Source organism: Siphateles boraxobius, unplaced genomic scaffold, assembly GCF_051911475.1.
Source record: "Siphateles boraxobius isolate OS27281-9 unplaced genomic scaffold, OSU_SipBor_1 24, whole genome shotgun sequence".
Lineage (NCBI taxonomy): Eukaryota > Metazoa > Chordata > Actinopteri > Cypriniformes > Leuciscidae > Siphateles > Siphateles boraxobius.
The window spans coordinates 11,359,940-11,377,568 of record NW_027508855.1 but is presented as its reverse complement, the minus strand read 5'-3'; the positions used below and the strand labels follow the sequence as shown (position 1 = coordinate 11,377,568).

The following is a 17,629-nucleotide window of genomic DNA, read 5'->3' as shown; positions in this document are numbered from 1 at the left end:
GTTGTGCTACAAAACCTGTTTGTTTCACATGTATTTATAACGCACTAGTTAAAATTTTTTGTTTTATTTTTGCAACACATTGGCTCAACGAAGAGCATGGTCCACTGCTCTGGGACCAGTGTGACATAGTTTTGCGTCAGCTGATAAGTGTTCAGTCATTTGCCCACTGAAAAGTATACATTGAAGTTGCGAAGAGAGATCTCTTTTTTTGCACTGTGACATACATCCAAGAGTAACGGATCATCAAAAAATGTAACCTGTATCGCAGGGACTTGGTTCTATGCATTGGATTTTTTTAAATGTGTATGTTGTGCTCAAATGAATACAAGCTTGAGTTGATTGTGAAGGGGTGAGGATTAAGCAGACTCGATGATTGGAGAAATCCAACATACGTCACCAGAGACAAAGTAATGAGACACAGTTGTGAGATTTTCATTAAACATTAAAAAACAAGTAAAAAAAAGAATTAAACGTATACATGGATAAATCATTCACAAAAAGATCTATAACATGCATTTACTAAACAGATAGAAATGTTAATTTCATGCCAATTGAGTACAGACAGTAAGAAACACAAAAATAATTTTAGTTAAAAAAAACTTGATTTAGTGAAAAATATATATATGCCTATAAGCAAATATAAAAACATGGCAATAAAACTAATATTTTATAAATAACTCATATACATTTCTTTGTGGATGGCCTAGTGAAAATGTCGACAGGCTAAAAAAAAAATTCTTAAATGCTGACCCTGTCGATTACTAACAGCTACAATCTATACAGTTGTGTATTTCCATAGATAAAAGCTGTCACTTCATCTGTTGCTTGTTATACTAATTGACTGAAAAAAAAATTCAATCAAATCTATTTAATAGAACAAAAAATAAAGTCGTTCATCTGGCCACCAACAGAGAGAACCAGAAATCGCTTATGAGTCATCGCAAAAGATTCAGAATGTAGTCTTGCACCATGCAGAATGGAATTTGTTTCTTTCTATTTTAAGTTGTTCACCAAGGTAGCTTTTATGTGTAGAACAGAAGCATTATTTATCTATTACTGCATCGCAGGCGCACAGAGAGCAGTAAGGGCACGTCAAGCAGACAGACCATCTGACAGAACTTATGCCAGGCAAAGTGATGGAGTGATCTGGTGCCAAGATGAGCTATACATATACACTCACAGAGCGCTCCACCAAACTCTGAGCAAAGTCATTTAGGTCTCATCTGTGTGTGTGTGTGTGTGTGTGTGTGTGTGTGTGTGTGTGTGTGTGTGTGTGTGTGTGTGTGTGTGTGTGTGTGTGTGTGTGTGTGTCATGGTGCCAAAACTCAGCAGGACAGGCAACATGTTGAGAAGTAATCACCCACTGAGGCCTGTGGTTAACGAGAGCCTCGATCCATCACACACACACACCTCAGCCACAGTAGAGGTCGGTGCCTTACGGACAACTACAGAGAACACAAGCTTCATAAATACATAAAATCCCATACCTGCAACATATTTCCGAGTTCTGGCTTCTAGAGCCTTAAAATGCTTTGCAGACCACTACACAAGTGCTCTCTAGAGGAATGTGAGAATACTGGCACATCCAGTGGTCTTCACAATGACTTCACAATCACAATGACTTCACGGTGTTAGCATTGCCACTGCTGCTTGGGGGGGCATTGTATTTTGTTTTAATATTTTCACCTGTCCTATTAAAGAGAGTTGTTTTTCTCTCTGCAATGGAGCTGCCCTGAAAGGCTTATCCACTGATCTCTCTACGGTAAAATAATTTTAGAAACATTTCATTTCCTTGAAAATGGAGCAGCTTCTTTATTGCCCTCAGAGCTTATATTTGATTACAGATTACAGATTTCATCCATCCTCCCTCGTTTCTGTCATCTCATTACTCGTCTTTCTCATTCACATCTCTTAAATAGATCATCCTTTATTTTATTTCCTCTCTCCCTATAACAGCTCATTATCCCCCCTTCGTCTTTTCTTTAGATACTCTGCTTCACTCGACAATGTCATCTCTATCTGAGGTCATCGGTACGACAGAGTTCAGGTAAACACTGACAGAATCATACTTCCTCCCAATTTGCATAATGAGGCCTATTTGAGTCTAATTATCCTAACAAGTAGCATCACCCCTAAGCCTCTCATCACCCTCTTAATGAGCATTAATTATTCCATCTACACAAACAAGAGCCACCTCTAACACCTCTAGTATCCTCTTTTTTCCCCTCCTTTGCTCTCCCTTTCTCACAGGAAAGAGAACCCAAGTCCAATCAATAGAGAAAATTGCCATAGTGAGAAAGAAAAAGAGAATGATAGCCAACTAGTAACACAAAAGTGCAACTCTAATTTCCAGAGCCAATACCATATGGCTACAATACATCCTGAAGAGAGCGCGAGAATATGTGGAGTCTAGCTGATGATAATGCCAATAATTTCTCAGGCGTTCTGGGGGCATGTATGTGTTAAATGAACTGCCGGCCGAGTCTCGTTAATGACAGAAAAATACCTTCCAGCAGCCTGCAACAAGATAGCAAGTTGGGGGGGGGGGGGGGGGGGGTATCTTTATACAAAGCAACAAAATCGAGATATGCATATATTCTTGAGACACAAATATCAATTTATTAATTCCTTCTTTTTATCAATCTATCAAGTCATTGCTTTTGCTGCCCTTCCTTAATGCAAAAATCTAATTCACAAATTCACAGAATGAGTGAATGAATTAATAAAAGTAAAGCGGTTTTGTGTGTGTGTGTTCTCATCGCTATACGCAAATTCCAAAAGTCCCATGGTATAGTCATGCTTCAATGATCTAATGATTTTTTTCCCCCTCCTCTTCATTCTTCCTTTCTGAATCCGAATGAAATCAATTTGCTGAGATGAAAGTTTTCAATTTTATTACGCTTGCAAAATGGGAACTTGCTAACTGGTCTTTCTGTAGTTGTAATGGAAAATTATTTTGGTCTAGGCAAACTTCTTTCTCTCTTCCTCTGAGGGTTAGAGGTGACAGAATCGCATTTAAGTATTTCGTATGAGAACACAACAGAGGAATTCTAAGAAAACATTTACCTTTAGACTCCTGAATATTGTTCTGGGTTACGGAGCCATCGTGGAAGCGGGGCTATCAAAACTGATGAAATTTCATGTAGTCACTTCTAGGAAATTGAAAGGAGAAAAATAAAGGAGGAAATGACAGAATAAATCTTTCCTTTGGGAGTTTTATTGTCTTCCTCTGGGTCATTATCTCAATTAAAATCATAGGAGATAATGATCACAGTCATTATTTTCACTCATCTGCCCCCCTCCTGTCCACTATCCTTTTCTCCCTGGATGCCAATCTGTAGGGAAATATCTTCTTGATTACCCCTCTTTGGATATAGATTATTAAAAGCACACACTCACTGCTCTCACACTTCTAGCTGTGAATCTCACTGTTTGGAATTTGATATAAAGAACTTAAGAAACAAAGCAAAAATGCACAATTTATTGCTTTGCTAGAAAGTTTGTGAGCAAGAAAACCAACCAAGAGGGTTTGCGTCTATGCGCATTAGCATGCCTGAATGCCTGCATGGCTGTGTGTGTTTGTATGAGCGAGTAGGAAGAGAGAGAGCGAAAGAGATTTAGGCTTCACAGTGTCCCTAGAGCAAATCATCTCCCTGGTGTCAGCCAACCCTCAAACATATGGGCCCTTTGCTCGGCCTGGCTCACAGGCACGGCCAGTGTGTGTCTACGCATGTACGTGTGTGTGTGGGGGGGGGGGCAACTGTTTGACAGCCTGATAGTCTGACAGTTTTAATCACACACTGATTTTGTTACAACTGTTCAGATGCGGTTCGGCCCTGAAACACAGTTCTGCCCTCAGACGCTGAAGGGAGGAGATGCAGAAGATGTTTCACAGTCAGTTTTCGCACAGCTAGGAAAATTTGCTCTAAACCTTACTTGGAAGACAGTCCTTCTGTTAACATCCATCTGCTTTTGTCAATTAAGCTCCTAAAACTCCCTGAAGCAACAAAAACCTTTCATCCCCCAGATTTATCGATGGCGTTGTTGAGAACAGGTGCGTTTTCAGGCATTCAATTGAAGACAAATTGCAAATTTTGTGTAACTCGCTTACAGATCTGTCTCCTCAGTCATCAAACACTGGCTCAGCACCCACCATCACACAGACACATGCACATTATAAGTTGTTTTCCGCCTCTTGCTTCCATTTCTCATTTTCTGCACAATTCAAACTGTCCATCCTACTATATGTCAGCAATTCTGTAGTCTAAAACAAAAAAACATAAATAAATAAATCACACAACAACTTGGTTTTCTACAAACACAAATCTGCAAATATTCCCATGGATATTGCACAGTTCAACGGATACAATTCCATGCATTCAAACCACATGCTGTCTCAACTTGCTAGTGATGTAGTCTTTGCATGCAGTCCATTACACACAGCAGTGTGAGGCTACGTTTGCTGCGGAGGCTGGGGGGGGGGAAAACAGTAATGATGATGATGACAGTTTCAGTGCTTGATCAGCAAGTGCTGTCTCCAGAGTCAACATCTCTAATACCATCCAAGCCCTCACACACTTGGACAAACTTGTCATCCCTCACGTTGGAAAATCTTCAACACATACTGTCTAATTTTTGCAATCCCCCACACTTTCTGTCCGTCTCTATCTCACCCACACAGCCTAATTGTTTGTTTGTATGACATGTCCAGTTTCAGACTTGCTGGGATAGTATAAGTAAAAATAGATGTGAAGGCCACTGTGGGTCCTCAGCTGGAGATGATTAATAAAAACAGCATGCTGCCGGGACACAACACAAGTCTGCTCATTTCATCACTGTCTCTTGCTTTTGTGGAGAGTGAAAATAGGGTGGCTCACCTTTAGCATAGCAAATATCTTTGTATTTATTCGATAACCATTCAAATATACCAGTACTGCCCCCATATATTTAAAAACGCATCTTGAAATGAATGAAACGAAATGCATCTTGTTCACTGTAACCAAACCAGCTCATTTAACAAGCTATTATAAATGATTTACAAAGAGAAAATACTCCTGTGAGAAGAAATTGAACTGACTTTAATTTGCACAATAATACGTTTTTGATGTTAAAGACCTTTAAGTTACGCACAATCCTCTTATGTAAAAAATAAAAGAATAACAATAAATAGATAAACCGTTAAAATATTGCACTTCAGTGTGCTCGTGTCACTGTCATAAAATTGTTGTTTCCACGCGATATTTCGTTAGAAAACTCGGTGCAGGACGCTTCAATCATCCCATTTCACCATCTCTGTCTTGCTATGTAACTACACGCATGCATAATTCATTTTAGGACTGCAAAACAACAAGGTGAGAAACCAACATTTCTATTATTTATACGCTTGGCACAACAAAACCACACCGCTGCTGTCGCTGCGCGCCACAGTCTCTCCAAGCAACCAAACGCACGAACCACTTACCACAAAAGTGTGTGTATACATCTATAAATATTTCAAGTGTAAATTAAGATGTTAAAATGGGTCAAGTGGAATAGAAAGCAGTCTGCACCAACTTTTTTGCATTCTCGATAAAAGACATGAACGCGCACTGACATTGCTCTTAACAACTGTTGTTTGACTCTTGTGATTCTTCTAATCATGCTCGTTATATTTATTCTGCATTATTTGCCATCTTGCAACAAGTTTTGGATGTGCGTAAATGTTTCTTTACCTCCGTGGAGAGACGAGGCGAGGAGCGCGTGCAGGAACGCCATCTGTAAAGCGATCATCTTTGGCTTTCTGAGTTGTAGTATATTGTCCAAAAACGACATTATGAATTGTCTAGTTTGAGAAGTGGTTGAATAAATAGCATAATCCTATGGAAAGTCATGTGATAATGTAACTGGTTCGGCAGCAGGTTCTCGTTGTTGCGGTCCTCAAAAAATCCGTGTCCTTTAACTATCACCAAAATTTCGTTAGAAGCGAGAATCAAACCCTTTATTAAAGTGGTAAAGCGTTATTATAAGCCTCGGGAAAGTCACTGTCATTGTTCATCTCGTGTTATTATTCCTTCAATACATAAAGTTTAAAACACAAGTATAAAGGTCCGGACCGGTGGCGTTATGAAGTCACGCGCCGAAGAAGTTGGTGGTGTTCTCCGCGCGAGAACGGTAGACGCGCGTTCTATGAATCCGTCTCTTGGCGCACGGGAGCGCAAAACCACCGGCGGTCGCCAATGACTCTCTCAGAAATGTTCCCATCTCTCCTGTGACGCTGCTTTTGCCTTAACATATCTGCTTTTTATCTTCGCTTTGCCTAAATGAACTTACTCGCGCAGTTCTCGTGAGACAGAAAGGCCAACAGTCAAGCTGATACTCCAGCGCTAAGAGCGGGAAGCGCGTGATGAAGAGGCGAAAATGAGTGACATCTTAGCTAGCCAATAGGGTTTTCCGACAGAACAGGTGCACTAAAAAGACAACCAATCGCAAGCAAAGAAACCCTCATCTCTGCAACCTAAGAGGCAGATAGATGAGCAAAAGCACATTTACTTTTACAAAACGCAAATTCTACGTACTCTGTTCAAATGTTTATTTAAAAAGGTATATATATATATATATATATATATATATATATATATATATATATATATATGTTTTACAGCCTTACAAGACAGGATAGTTTGGATTTAGATGTTAAAATTGATTTATGGCTGTACACATATGACTTAAATTCATATTAACATGCTGACAGGCTTACATTTTACCTGTTGAAACAAACAAAAAAAATTGGTTTGCTGATCTTAGCGGTTTAGTTTAAGATGCTGTTCAGCCTGGCCTCACCAGCATTAAATGCTCAAAATCTCTCAAAACCAGTCTACAAAACAAAGTGAAACAGTGGTTGGTTTGAGTGGTTTTCTTTTACTATGCTTTACATCTTTACAAAACTATGACCTTGGCTACAGGCATTCAAAAGTAAAGTACTTTAGGATGTATTGGAAGTATGAGAAAATGTATATTTAGTGGGAACCTCAGCATGAGTAATAGTGTCTCTGTGATCAATAGAGGTGCAATGGGGACCCCTAGTGAACATTAACTGAATACCTTTTCTCTGTGTGTGGTCTAAGTAGCACAAGCAGTGCAAGATTTGAAATGTCTAACACCTTCCAATTTTTCCTCTTTTAATCCATGCATTTGATGTCTTGATTTGTGAATCTACTGTCAAGAAATTAACATATAACAAAACAGTTGAAATAATGTCTTGATGGAAATCAAAGGTGAGCTCTTTTAAAATACACCAAGAAAATTGCATTATTATAAATCTTTTTGATTAAAAGCTATTTAAAACAAAGACGGCCCTTTTGATGATTACAGGAGGTGTATTTGCAACCATGCTTTTTATTTTTTTCTCTGGGAGGCAGAATATTTCCAGCTATTGAATGTGTGAATGATGAATGCAGCAAGTGAATCCGATGCATTCTGTTTCTTCCCAAAACTAATCGCCAGGCTCAGCTTTTGGGATCGATGTTTTTTGGCCCAGATTTTTCGATGGACTGCATTGTGCATTTAGAACAAATACGATTGGCTCTCCTGTATCTCTCTGTCTCACTTTCTTGCATTCTTACAGTATGCACACACCACACATACATATACATGCTTAACCATCAGAGAGCCAAGTATTAATATTCACAATGTTATTTTTTTTTTACTTAAACATGTCTTTAGGAAGCCATTAGTAATAAAAAAGCATTTTGTTTAGGCAGAACAAGTCAAGTCAAGTCACCTTCATTTATATAGCGCTTTTAACAATATAGATTGTTTCAAAGCAGCTTTACAGTGATAATAGGAAATTAAAGTAACAGAGATTGTTTTGTCTTTACACCAGCTCTAGAATAAAGTTATTGTCTAGCTAAATTTAATTTTGATTGACTCACTTCTGTCGCAACGTTCATTAGTTGTTAACTTAACTTGCTAAAACGACACCGTTCAGAAAACCCTTAATGCGATCCGGCCACTCATTTGCACAAAACAGTGCCTGGTGGCTCGAGAACGCAAACCATGAAATAGGTTCCAAGGTACAAGCCTCGAAAAAATTATAATACAGAATTTTTTAACGCTTTCGCGTAGCCACGTGAACCAGAATTATCCAGACAACATTTTATCTGTACAGAGGTAAAGGGAAGGGAAGGAGGCATTTACAGGGGAGAGACTAGTTGACACTTCAGGACTGCGTTGTCATCATGTCCAGGCGCAGGTCCTTCATCAGATCCGAATTTATGGGAAGTGTTCCCGGTTCCGGCTGACCTAATTTTTGTTTGACGGAATTTTGAGATCGTAATAGACGTGAAGGACTATAATGCGTTAAGAGCTTGCTCATTTACTGGGGAGCTAATCCATTTAGTGCTTTGTAAGTAATCAGCAATATTTTAAAATGTATACGATGTTTAACAGGGAGCCAATGCAGTGTTGACAGAACCAGGCTAATATTGTCATACTTCCTGGTTCTGGTAAGAAATCTAGCTGCTGCGTTTTGGACCAGCTGTAGTTTGTTTATTAAGCGTGCAGGGCAACCACCCATAATAGCATTACAATAATCTAGCCTTGATGTCATGAACGCAAGAACTAACTGTTCCGCATTTGTCATTGAGAGCATATGACGTAATTTAGATATATTTTTAAGTTGGAAAAATGCGGTTTTACAGATACTAGACACGTGACTTTCAAATGAAAGATTGGTATCAAAGAGCACACCTAGGTTCCTAACCGACGACAAAGACTTAACAGAGCAGCCATCAAAGTGTTAGACAGTATTCTAGGTTAGTATGTGAGGAAGTTTTTAGTCAAATAATTAGAATATGTTTTTTTCTGAATTAAGTAGTAGGAAATTACTAGTCTTCTATTTTTTTATATCAGCTATGCATTCCGTTAATTTTGTGAATTGGTAAGTTTCTTCAGGGCGTGAAGAAATATAAAGCTGAGTATCATCAGCATAACAATGAAAACTAATGCCATGATTCATAATGATATCTCCTAAGGGCAGCATGTACAGAGTGAACAGCAACGTTCCTAGTACTGAGCCTTGTGGTACGCCATACTAAACTTTTTTTATGGTATCAAATGCAGCACTAAGATCAAGTAACACTAATAGAGAGCGATCGGATGATAATAGCAAATCATTTGTGACTCTAATGACTCTAATGACTCTAATCACAAACATAACATAGTTGTGAGGATACTGTCTTTTCTGGTATCTTTGACAGAAAAGGTAGATTCGAGATCGGCCTGTAATTGACTAATTCTGAAGGATCAAGTTGCGTTTTTTTAACAAGTAGTTTAATCATAGCTAGCTTAAAAGTTTTTGGTACGTATCCTAATGACAAAGATGAATTAATGGTATTAAGAAGAGGATCTATGACTTCTGGAAGCATCTCTTTCAATAGCTTTCGGTATAGGGTCTAACATGCATGTTTTAGATGATTTAACGAGTTTAGAAAATTCTTCCTCTCTTATAGCAATGAATGAATCAAATTTTTCCTCAGGGAGACTACAATGTACTGCCTGGTGCAATACTGTAGTAGACAGTTGCATAGTTATAATTTTCTCCCTGATATTATCAATCTTGTAAGTAAAGAAGTTCATAAAGTCATTACGGCTGTGCTGCTTGGAAACATCTGGGCTTGAAGCTTTATTTTTCGTTAATTTAGCCACTGTTTCAAATAAATACCTAGGGTTTTGTTTATTTTCTTCTAATAGGGTTGAAAAATAAGCAGATCTAGCAGCTTTTAAAGCCTCTCTGTACACAATCGTGCTCAACAGTGTAATTTGGAGAAATGTTGCAAAACTGCAAAGCTGTCCATTTATGGATTCAACATTTCCCAACAAATTTTTAAAAATATATAAAGTAAAATCTCTTCACAACACAATTATGCACACAAATGTATTCTAAAAATAACATATTACAGTAAAGATATAATTGTGAAAAAAAATTATCTAAAACATATGTGCGCCTTTTCCCATCACTAGCAAGCAGTGGCAGTTAAAATGCCAGTTTTGGGACACCATTTATGATCTTGGGAGACTGCGTAATGATGAAGTTAACAAAAAAAGTGCTTTTATAAAGAGCTGTTTGTGATGACTACAACGATTTCCTAAAATAATGATGGCAAGATGTGGCCGTCGCTTGAGGAAGTTCACCTGGCCTTAGAGAGGACAGCAATCAGCAGAAACTGCAATGATCCTCATTAGAATAAACACACGCAAACACTATTGTCACAGATACACACCTACACACCCTTGACACACCAAACATGAGCCCTGGTGCAGAAAGGCAGCCTCGTGCTTGTTGAACTGTAGCGCATACATTAGAATCTCATTAACAGTGGGTGAATTGCAGGGCTCAGAGGGCATGCTAGCAGGCACATCGCTGGGGCGGACAGACCAGCAACACTGTGTTACACACCACAAGGCTCTCATGAAATACCATTCATTAGTTAGTGAAACAAGCCATCGTAAACTCATGCGACACCAGCATACTAATTACACAGCCTATATTCCAATTAAGAAAGAAAGACACACACAACTAAATAATTAACTGATGCAAATGAACGCCATCATGTAGGCCATCAAACCGACTGGCAAAAACCAGGAGAGCCACTTTTGGCTCTCCTGTGTCACATAACAGAGGAATAAAAATGAATATTACAAAATACACCCAATGAGATTGTGATATGTAAATTAGCCATGGTTTATTAAGCAAGTAATCTTTGTTAAAACATCTCTGCCTTTGAAATAAACGAAATGCAATCGGTCTTTGAAATGAATGCTTTTCTTTCTCTTCAATTTGAACAGAAATTAATGTTTTCCTGACTGAGGGCCTCCAGCCCTTTCAGGATCTCTTACAACCAGATCAATTACGCTCTTGAAAAGCTGTTGTTTAAATGCGCGTCTCCTCAGGAGATGCAATTTACCACTGAGCATAAATCAATGCCGACGAGAAGGGCTAATTCAAAGCCCTCATTTGATGTCAATTTGGCCCTGACCGTGGTCCGTTTATAATGACTGAATGTGTTGGGAGTATATTACCCGGAACGAAGCCGCAAAGCGTGTGCAGTCATAACTTCCTGGTCTTTTAGACATCGAGAGCACATTTCCATATTGAGCCTGTCTGGCATCGTTTGTTTACTAGCCTCTTTGGATGAAATATGGGTGTCACGAGACATCAATCTGCACACAACCGGAGGTGCGAATGTTTCTTTGAACTGGATCTCTTATTGAAAAAAACTGAGTAGCCTACTCCAGCGTCTCACGAGGAAACACGCACCTAAAAAGTATCTGAAAAATGCAGCCAAATCGGCGGTATGGTTTCGTTCTGGGCAAGAACTCTCTGCGCATCTATGCAGCCTAGCATGGATAAGAGCAGGGAGAGCAGCAATAACCCCCTTAGGGTAAACAGAACAGAACCAACATAAACGGAGCAATTCCAATAGGGTCCTCTCACCATCGGTGCTCGGGCTCTAATGAATGTATGCAGATATCATTAATTCAAGATTTTAAAGTACAACATAATTCGAGAATTTATTCTGATTTGAGGGGAATCAGAATGCCAAATCCTGACTGACGAGTGGAGGAGCTGGGGATAGAGGAGGAGCTGGGGATGGAGGAGGGTAATTAGCTCCTGAGAAACGCGATAGCTGCTGATAATACTGAGGGAGCTTATATAAGTATACAGTGATAGGCGTCGTATTCCTATAGGTAGACGTGGATCAGCTGAGAGTAAGCTGATTTGAGCTTGAATAACGTGACCTGCCAGAACTGACGCTATGCTTGATATATAACAGAAAAGCACTGTCTACACCTCAATTATAACGATAATGGCACAGAGAAACGATATCGTTGGAATCACTTTCAAAAACAGTGAAAGCCAATCAGAATCCATCCATACAAAAAGAGCTCCACCATTTAAACCAGCAGACGTTAAAACTGCAGCGTGTGATTAGAATAAAAAGAATGATATTGAACGATGATATAGTAGAAACTAATATAGTTCCCTATCATTCTATCACGTTCTACGTTATTAATCAGTGAATGATGAATTGGAATGTTGCCTGGAGACCTGCAGTGGCAAATCAATTGCCTCGAGTTGCTAGCAATACAACTTGCTCTGTGCCAGTTTCACGACAGCGTACCTCCAGGAAAGAATGGAGACCCCACCCTCAGACAGTCCAGCTGATTTGTGAATGCTTCGGTGTCGCTAAGGTTTACCTGTTCGCGTCCTCGGAGACTATTCTCCTCATAAATCCAATGGAACACAGTTGGCTCTGGGACCTACGCAAGTATGCGTTTCCCCCAGTGAGCCTGCTCGCACATACACTGTGCAAGGTCAGGGAAGACGAGAAGCAGGTCTTGATGGTAGTGCCTTACTGGCCCACCCGGAACTGGTTCCCAGAACTCATGCTTCTCACGACAGCCCCTCCCTGGCGGAATCCCATGAGGAAGGACCGGTTTCATCAGAGACGGGCCACAATCTGGGAAGGAACTAAGTGACCTACCGCCAGAAGAAGTAGTTGACACTTTCACTTAGAAGTGGAACCTCTTTGTTGATTGGTGTTCTTGCTGCAGGGAAGAACCTTGTAGGTGCCCTATCAACATTGTGCTCTCTTTTCTGCAAGAAGGGCTGGAGCGAAGGCTGTCTCCCTCCACCCTGAAAGTTTATGTTGCCGCTATTGCCGCATGCCATGATTAAACTTACCAATTCACAAAATTAAAAGAATGCATAGCTGATATAAAAAACTGGATGACTAGTAATTTCCTACTACTTAATTCTGAAAAAACAGAGATTCTAATTATTGGACACAAAACGTCCTCACGTAATAACCTAGAATACTGTTTAACACTTGATGGCTGCTCTGTCAAGTCTTCGCCGTCGGTTAGGAAACTGGGTGTGCTCTTTGATACCAATTTTTCATTTGAAAGTCACGTGTCTAGTATCTCTAAAACCGCATTTTTCCATCTTAAAAATATATCTAAATTACATCATATTCTCTCAATGACAAATGTGCAACAGTTAGTTCATGCGTTTATGACATCAAGGCTAGATTATTGTAATGCTATTATGGGTGGTTGCCCTGCACACTTAATAAACAAACTACAGCTGGTCCAAAACGCAGCAGCTGCATGAAAAATCTATAAGGCCAGACAAGTCATTTGTTGAGGGCCCCTAAGTTAATAACTAATGATCTTTGCAACGGAAATGTAAACTCGCGCTCGATCGGCCCAAAGTCCGGCATCCGACCAGCACGGAAGGTCTCTGCGTGTTAATGTCTTTTCTCGCGGCAAAGTATTTTTGATTAAATTCAATACATTTTGTCATATGTATTAACTCGTTATTTCATCTGACTCCATAACTGAAAAAGGTTTAAATGATATCCGTGCATCATTAAATGTGAGTGAATGTTTGACTATTCCTTTTAACTAATAATGTCAAAATCAGTTAGAAAAATAAAATGTAACAAGTTATTATGTCAGGTAAATGTATCATTACAATTTCATGATCAGTTCAAAGATAATCAATACAAAACTTCAAATGCTCTGGAATAAAGAGGAGAAATGTCAGTCTCGTGCGACTCTCAGCATGCACGGGCTGATCTGAGGTACAGAAAGGCACTGAGCCCTTTGCTGCATTTCTTTATATAGACAGAAACTTCTTTTACATGGAAATGTGCTAACAATGGAAATTTGCATTCAGAGGTTACACCTTTTGAGAGCAGAGGATCATTTGCCTGAACCCTTCACACCCTTCTGTGTGCAAGATATTTCTAAACTCTTAAGAACTTTATTACCTTTTGGTTTACTTCTTTGGGAATGAGACATGTGTACCAGTCGCACTGAGACATTTAAAATGCTACCAAACATGTATACAACTGTATGATAATTGTTCACATTGAAACCATATAGATTCTTGTGTGAGTTTGGGTGAACTTTGCAAGAGTGGGGGATGAGGGGAAGAATTGTAGATTAGGATGAGGGAGGTGAGACATAGTGCAGGAGGGGGAGTTCAAAACTTTTGAAAAGTTAATTTGCAGCAAGGTCCTTTGTACACTCAAGGAGTGGTCGTTCCTCAACTAGTTTTTCCAGTCTTACAGAAGTGAATCAATCAAGACTAACTTTAGCTGGACAATGACTTTATTCTAGAGCTGCTGTAAAGCCAAACAATCTCTGTTATTTTAATTTCCTATTATCACTGTAAACCTGCTTTGAAACAATCTAAATTGTTAAAAGCACTATATAAATGAAGGTGACTATTCTTGCATGGTACAGCTTCTCTGTTGGCGAGCTTGAGTATTTTCCCTCACAAGAGTCCACTCATCTCTGTAATGATATTGACTAGACACGGCGGGATCTACCACAGAGATCTTCCATATGTAGCACTGCCATTTTAGTTGGCACTATCCAGCTTAAGGCTGTAAAAGTAAAACTAAGCAACGGAAAACATTATGTCGCTTACTCTATAGCCATGGCTGGATAATACAAAAATATGGCTTCCTTTTCCAAATTTAAACCCCAGTCTCCATCTATCATTAATTCGTATTATTATATACTTTTTAGGGATGGGTATTTCAAGCAAAAATAATATTCGAAGATCGCTGGGTATTATATTATTCGATTATTATTCGAAAATCGCACCCCGCCACCACATGCACGCACATGCATGTATAGGCCACACACCAGAGCACGTGAGTAAAGTGGAGCGGTGTGACATACATTTCATATATGTTTAAATAATATAACACTTGTTGATTATATAAAAAGGGAACCGCATGAGATGAGTAAGATAGGATCATAAGATGCCCAATATATCGGAAAACATTTGGAATGGGTCAGACATGATTTTGACCACTTATTAAGTTTTGTTTTGTAGAAAGCCTTTCTTTAAAGTGAATTTCGTTTTGTATAAATTGTATCTTCATTTTAATCAATGTTTCATCAACAAATTGCCTAGATTAATAAATAAGAAGCAAATATAGTAGATAATATAATTAGGACACTGAGGCACCGGCGCGAGAACTGGAGCGTGTCTCATAAATGAACCGAAACTCAGCTTATAAGCTACTTGCCTCACAGACCTGAGAAATATATCTATAGAAAGCTTGAAATGTCTAATTTTAAACAAAACCATTAAAAACGAAAAGAAATTGGCTACTCTCTGCTTATGTAGGCTAATTCGTATGAAGTGTGCATTTCTCTTTAGGCGCGTTCACTACTGCGAAGATGGCGAGTCAGCATCGTCAACTTTATCATTGCAGCCGACACTGATAGGAAACACTAGTTTATCAATAAACAATTTAAATGTTTAATGCATAATCCTTACTTTGGCCGGTTTTTTTTTAGGCAATATATTACGAAAACGCTCATTATGGTTTAGGATTCTCTCCAATATATATTTAAGTAATTAAATCAATATAAATATGTGATTAGACTAATGGCTTAAATTAACTACTACTAGTCGAATAGAAAAAAACTTTAGTCGTGCACGTATTTCACATATTTTCTAACCAGCATGTCACTGCGGGCGTTCTGAGCGAGCAGCGCGTAATCTTCAGAAATGCGTTCTCCGCTCTGGAGGAAATATTACCACTCCGCTCACTGTGCATCTTCTTCTGTTGTCTGAGAGTTGATTGACAGCTTTTAGATGCATTATTGGCATTGCCAGCCTCTGGTTACATGAACGTGTCACCTCATCAGAACCGAAAACATGGGATTTTTTAAAGACAATAATCGCACAACCTATTCAATATTCTGTAATAAAATCAACTAATCGAATATTCAAAAATCGTGACTCATCCCTAATACTTTTATGATAATTTTATCTGTGAGCCAGCAAACACTAACCCCTCCAGTTCCACATTCCCCCCCCCCCCCCCCCCGTGATAAGTTATCTGAATAAAACATTCTTTTAGGCTTTTAGGTCTAATTCTGTCAAAAAGTAAGCCGATCAACAAACAAGACCCCTGAGCCGTGTGCCAATCACTGAAATAATGATAATGCGAATTATAAACAAGAAGTAATAACAATAATGACACACTTCCCATGATTCTGCTGTTAGTGGGGAGTGTTAGTGAAGCGTGATTCAAGCAAACATCTCACTTGTCAGAAGATTACCCCAGAGAAAGCGTCCCACCTGCAGAAAGAAGGAGAGAGAGAGGGGATGGAGAGATCGACAGATTTATTAAGAAGAGTGCAAATATTAATTTTGATCTCGTCTCACGGTGTGCAAGGACTTAATTACCCTCATTTGCATATAATTGCGTCCCGTGGGATGGCCCGCAAGGCAGACTCACAGAGCGAGACGTTGTTTTGGTCGTTGTGGTGACGAACGTTGCTCATCAGTCTGGCTAAAACCTTGCAGTATGATGAGGCATGTTGGGGAGGAGTCCAACTGAGCATGCTCGGTACACACACCAATGAATTTCAATGAAGACCAGTCCATTCACCTTCTGTCCCATGGCAGTTCCAGCGTGACACATGCTGATTAGCAGAGCTCTGTAAAGTCAGATTGAATTATGTTAATACAGTGATTTAGAATACATCCAACTTGACTGGGCCATCTTGCAATCAAATCGGCAATTTGCTGTTTTAGTTATTTACGCTCCTCTTATTCACCCGCTGGCTTGTTTATCTGGGTGTATAAATCAATTCAGTCTCATCATGCAGATCTATATCTGTTTGTTTTTTACGTTTATTTACTCCCGAATGTAAACATTTACTTAGCTCTCACTGTACATACTAGCACAAAGCGCACAAGACCATTCCTCAATGGAATGTGGTGTATTCATGCATTCAGAGTGAAGAACGGAGAATGTTAAACAAACCTTCAATCACTTCACACTCGCATAGTCAAATCAATGATGCTCAGTTTACAAAATGTCTCAAAAAATGCTTCTGCCATCCAAACCCCATGAAAACACCTCATCGACATGAGGGCTTTGGCCAAAAGAGCTGTTTAGCTAATGAGCCGAATTTAACACTCTGTAATAATGAAACTCAAGAGTGAAGAACAAAACACATTGAGGCCTAATCCAGAAACAGCCTTCACACATTTATTCGCAGCACACAAAGATCCATTAGTGGGTGCCAGGAATGTTATATGACTGTTGGATGACCAGAAGGAGTTGCGCTCACAAACGGAGGGAAAATAATTGTGCTAATGAACAGAAAAGAGGGATGAGACGTAGACGAGTGTGTGGCAGATGGCTAGGACGAGCCGCAATTAGAAAATGAGGGGCTGACTCTGTGCGCACATGAAAGCTAAATATCACTCTATCTGAACAGGTTCGGACAGAATTTATATACAGATGATTGTATAGAAGCGGATACACATATAATTATACTCAAACTAGGTCTCAGGATGCAAAAGCTACAGCTCATTTATGTGGCAGCTTGTGCATTTATTACTCTCTCATTTGATGCATGAAAATAAATCACCAAACTCTCATCAGAGAGAAACAAACATCACTGGCACAGTAAGAAAGTGCTTTAAAACATCTTAGATATGGGGTCCCACCGTGTCAGCCTACAGTCTACAGGCACTCTACAGTCAGCCAGGTACTGTGTATGTCTTTTACAGCTCAGAGGCACAGTGTTACATTTTTGACCA

The 17,629-nt window shown here is 39.3% G+C and overlaps 1 protein-coding gene across 1 annotated transcript in view; it reads right to left on the bottom strand.

The window, feature by feature from the left end:
- LOC143749079 (transmembrane protein 132C) overlaps positions 1 to 6,358 on the bottom strand; it is a 381,695-nt gene extending 375,337 nt beyond the window's left edge. The window contains exon 1 of the mRNA XM_077241521.1: positions 5,712 to 6,358. Coding sequence (XP_077097636.1) covers positions 5,712 to 5,811 — 100 coding nt within the window. The 5' untranslated portion in view covers positions 5,812 to 6,358. The remainder of the gene's footprint in view (positions 1 to 5,711) is intronic.
- Between the last annotated feature and the right edge of the window lie 11,271 nt (positions 6,359 to 17,629).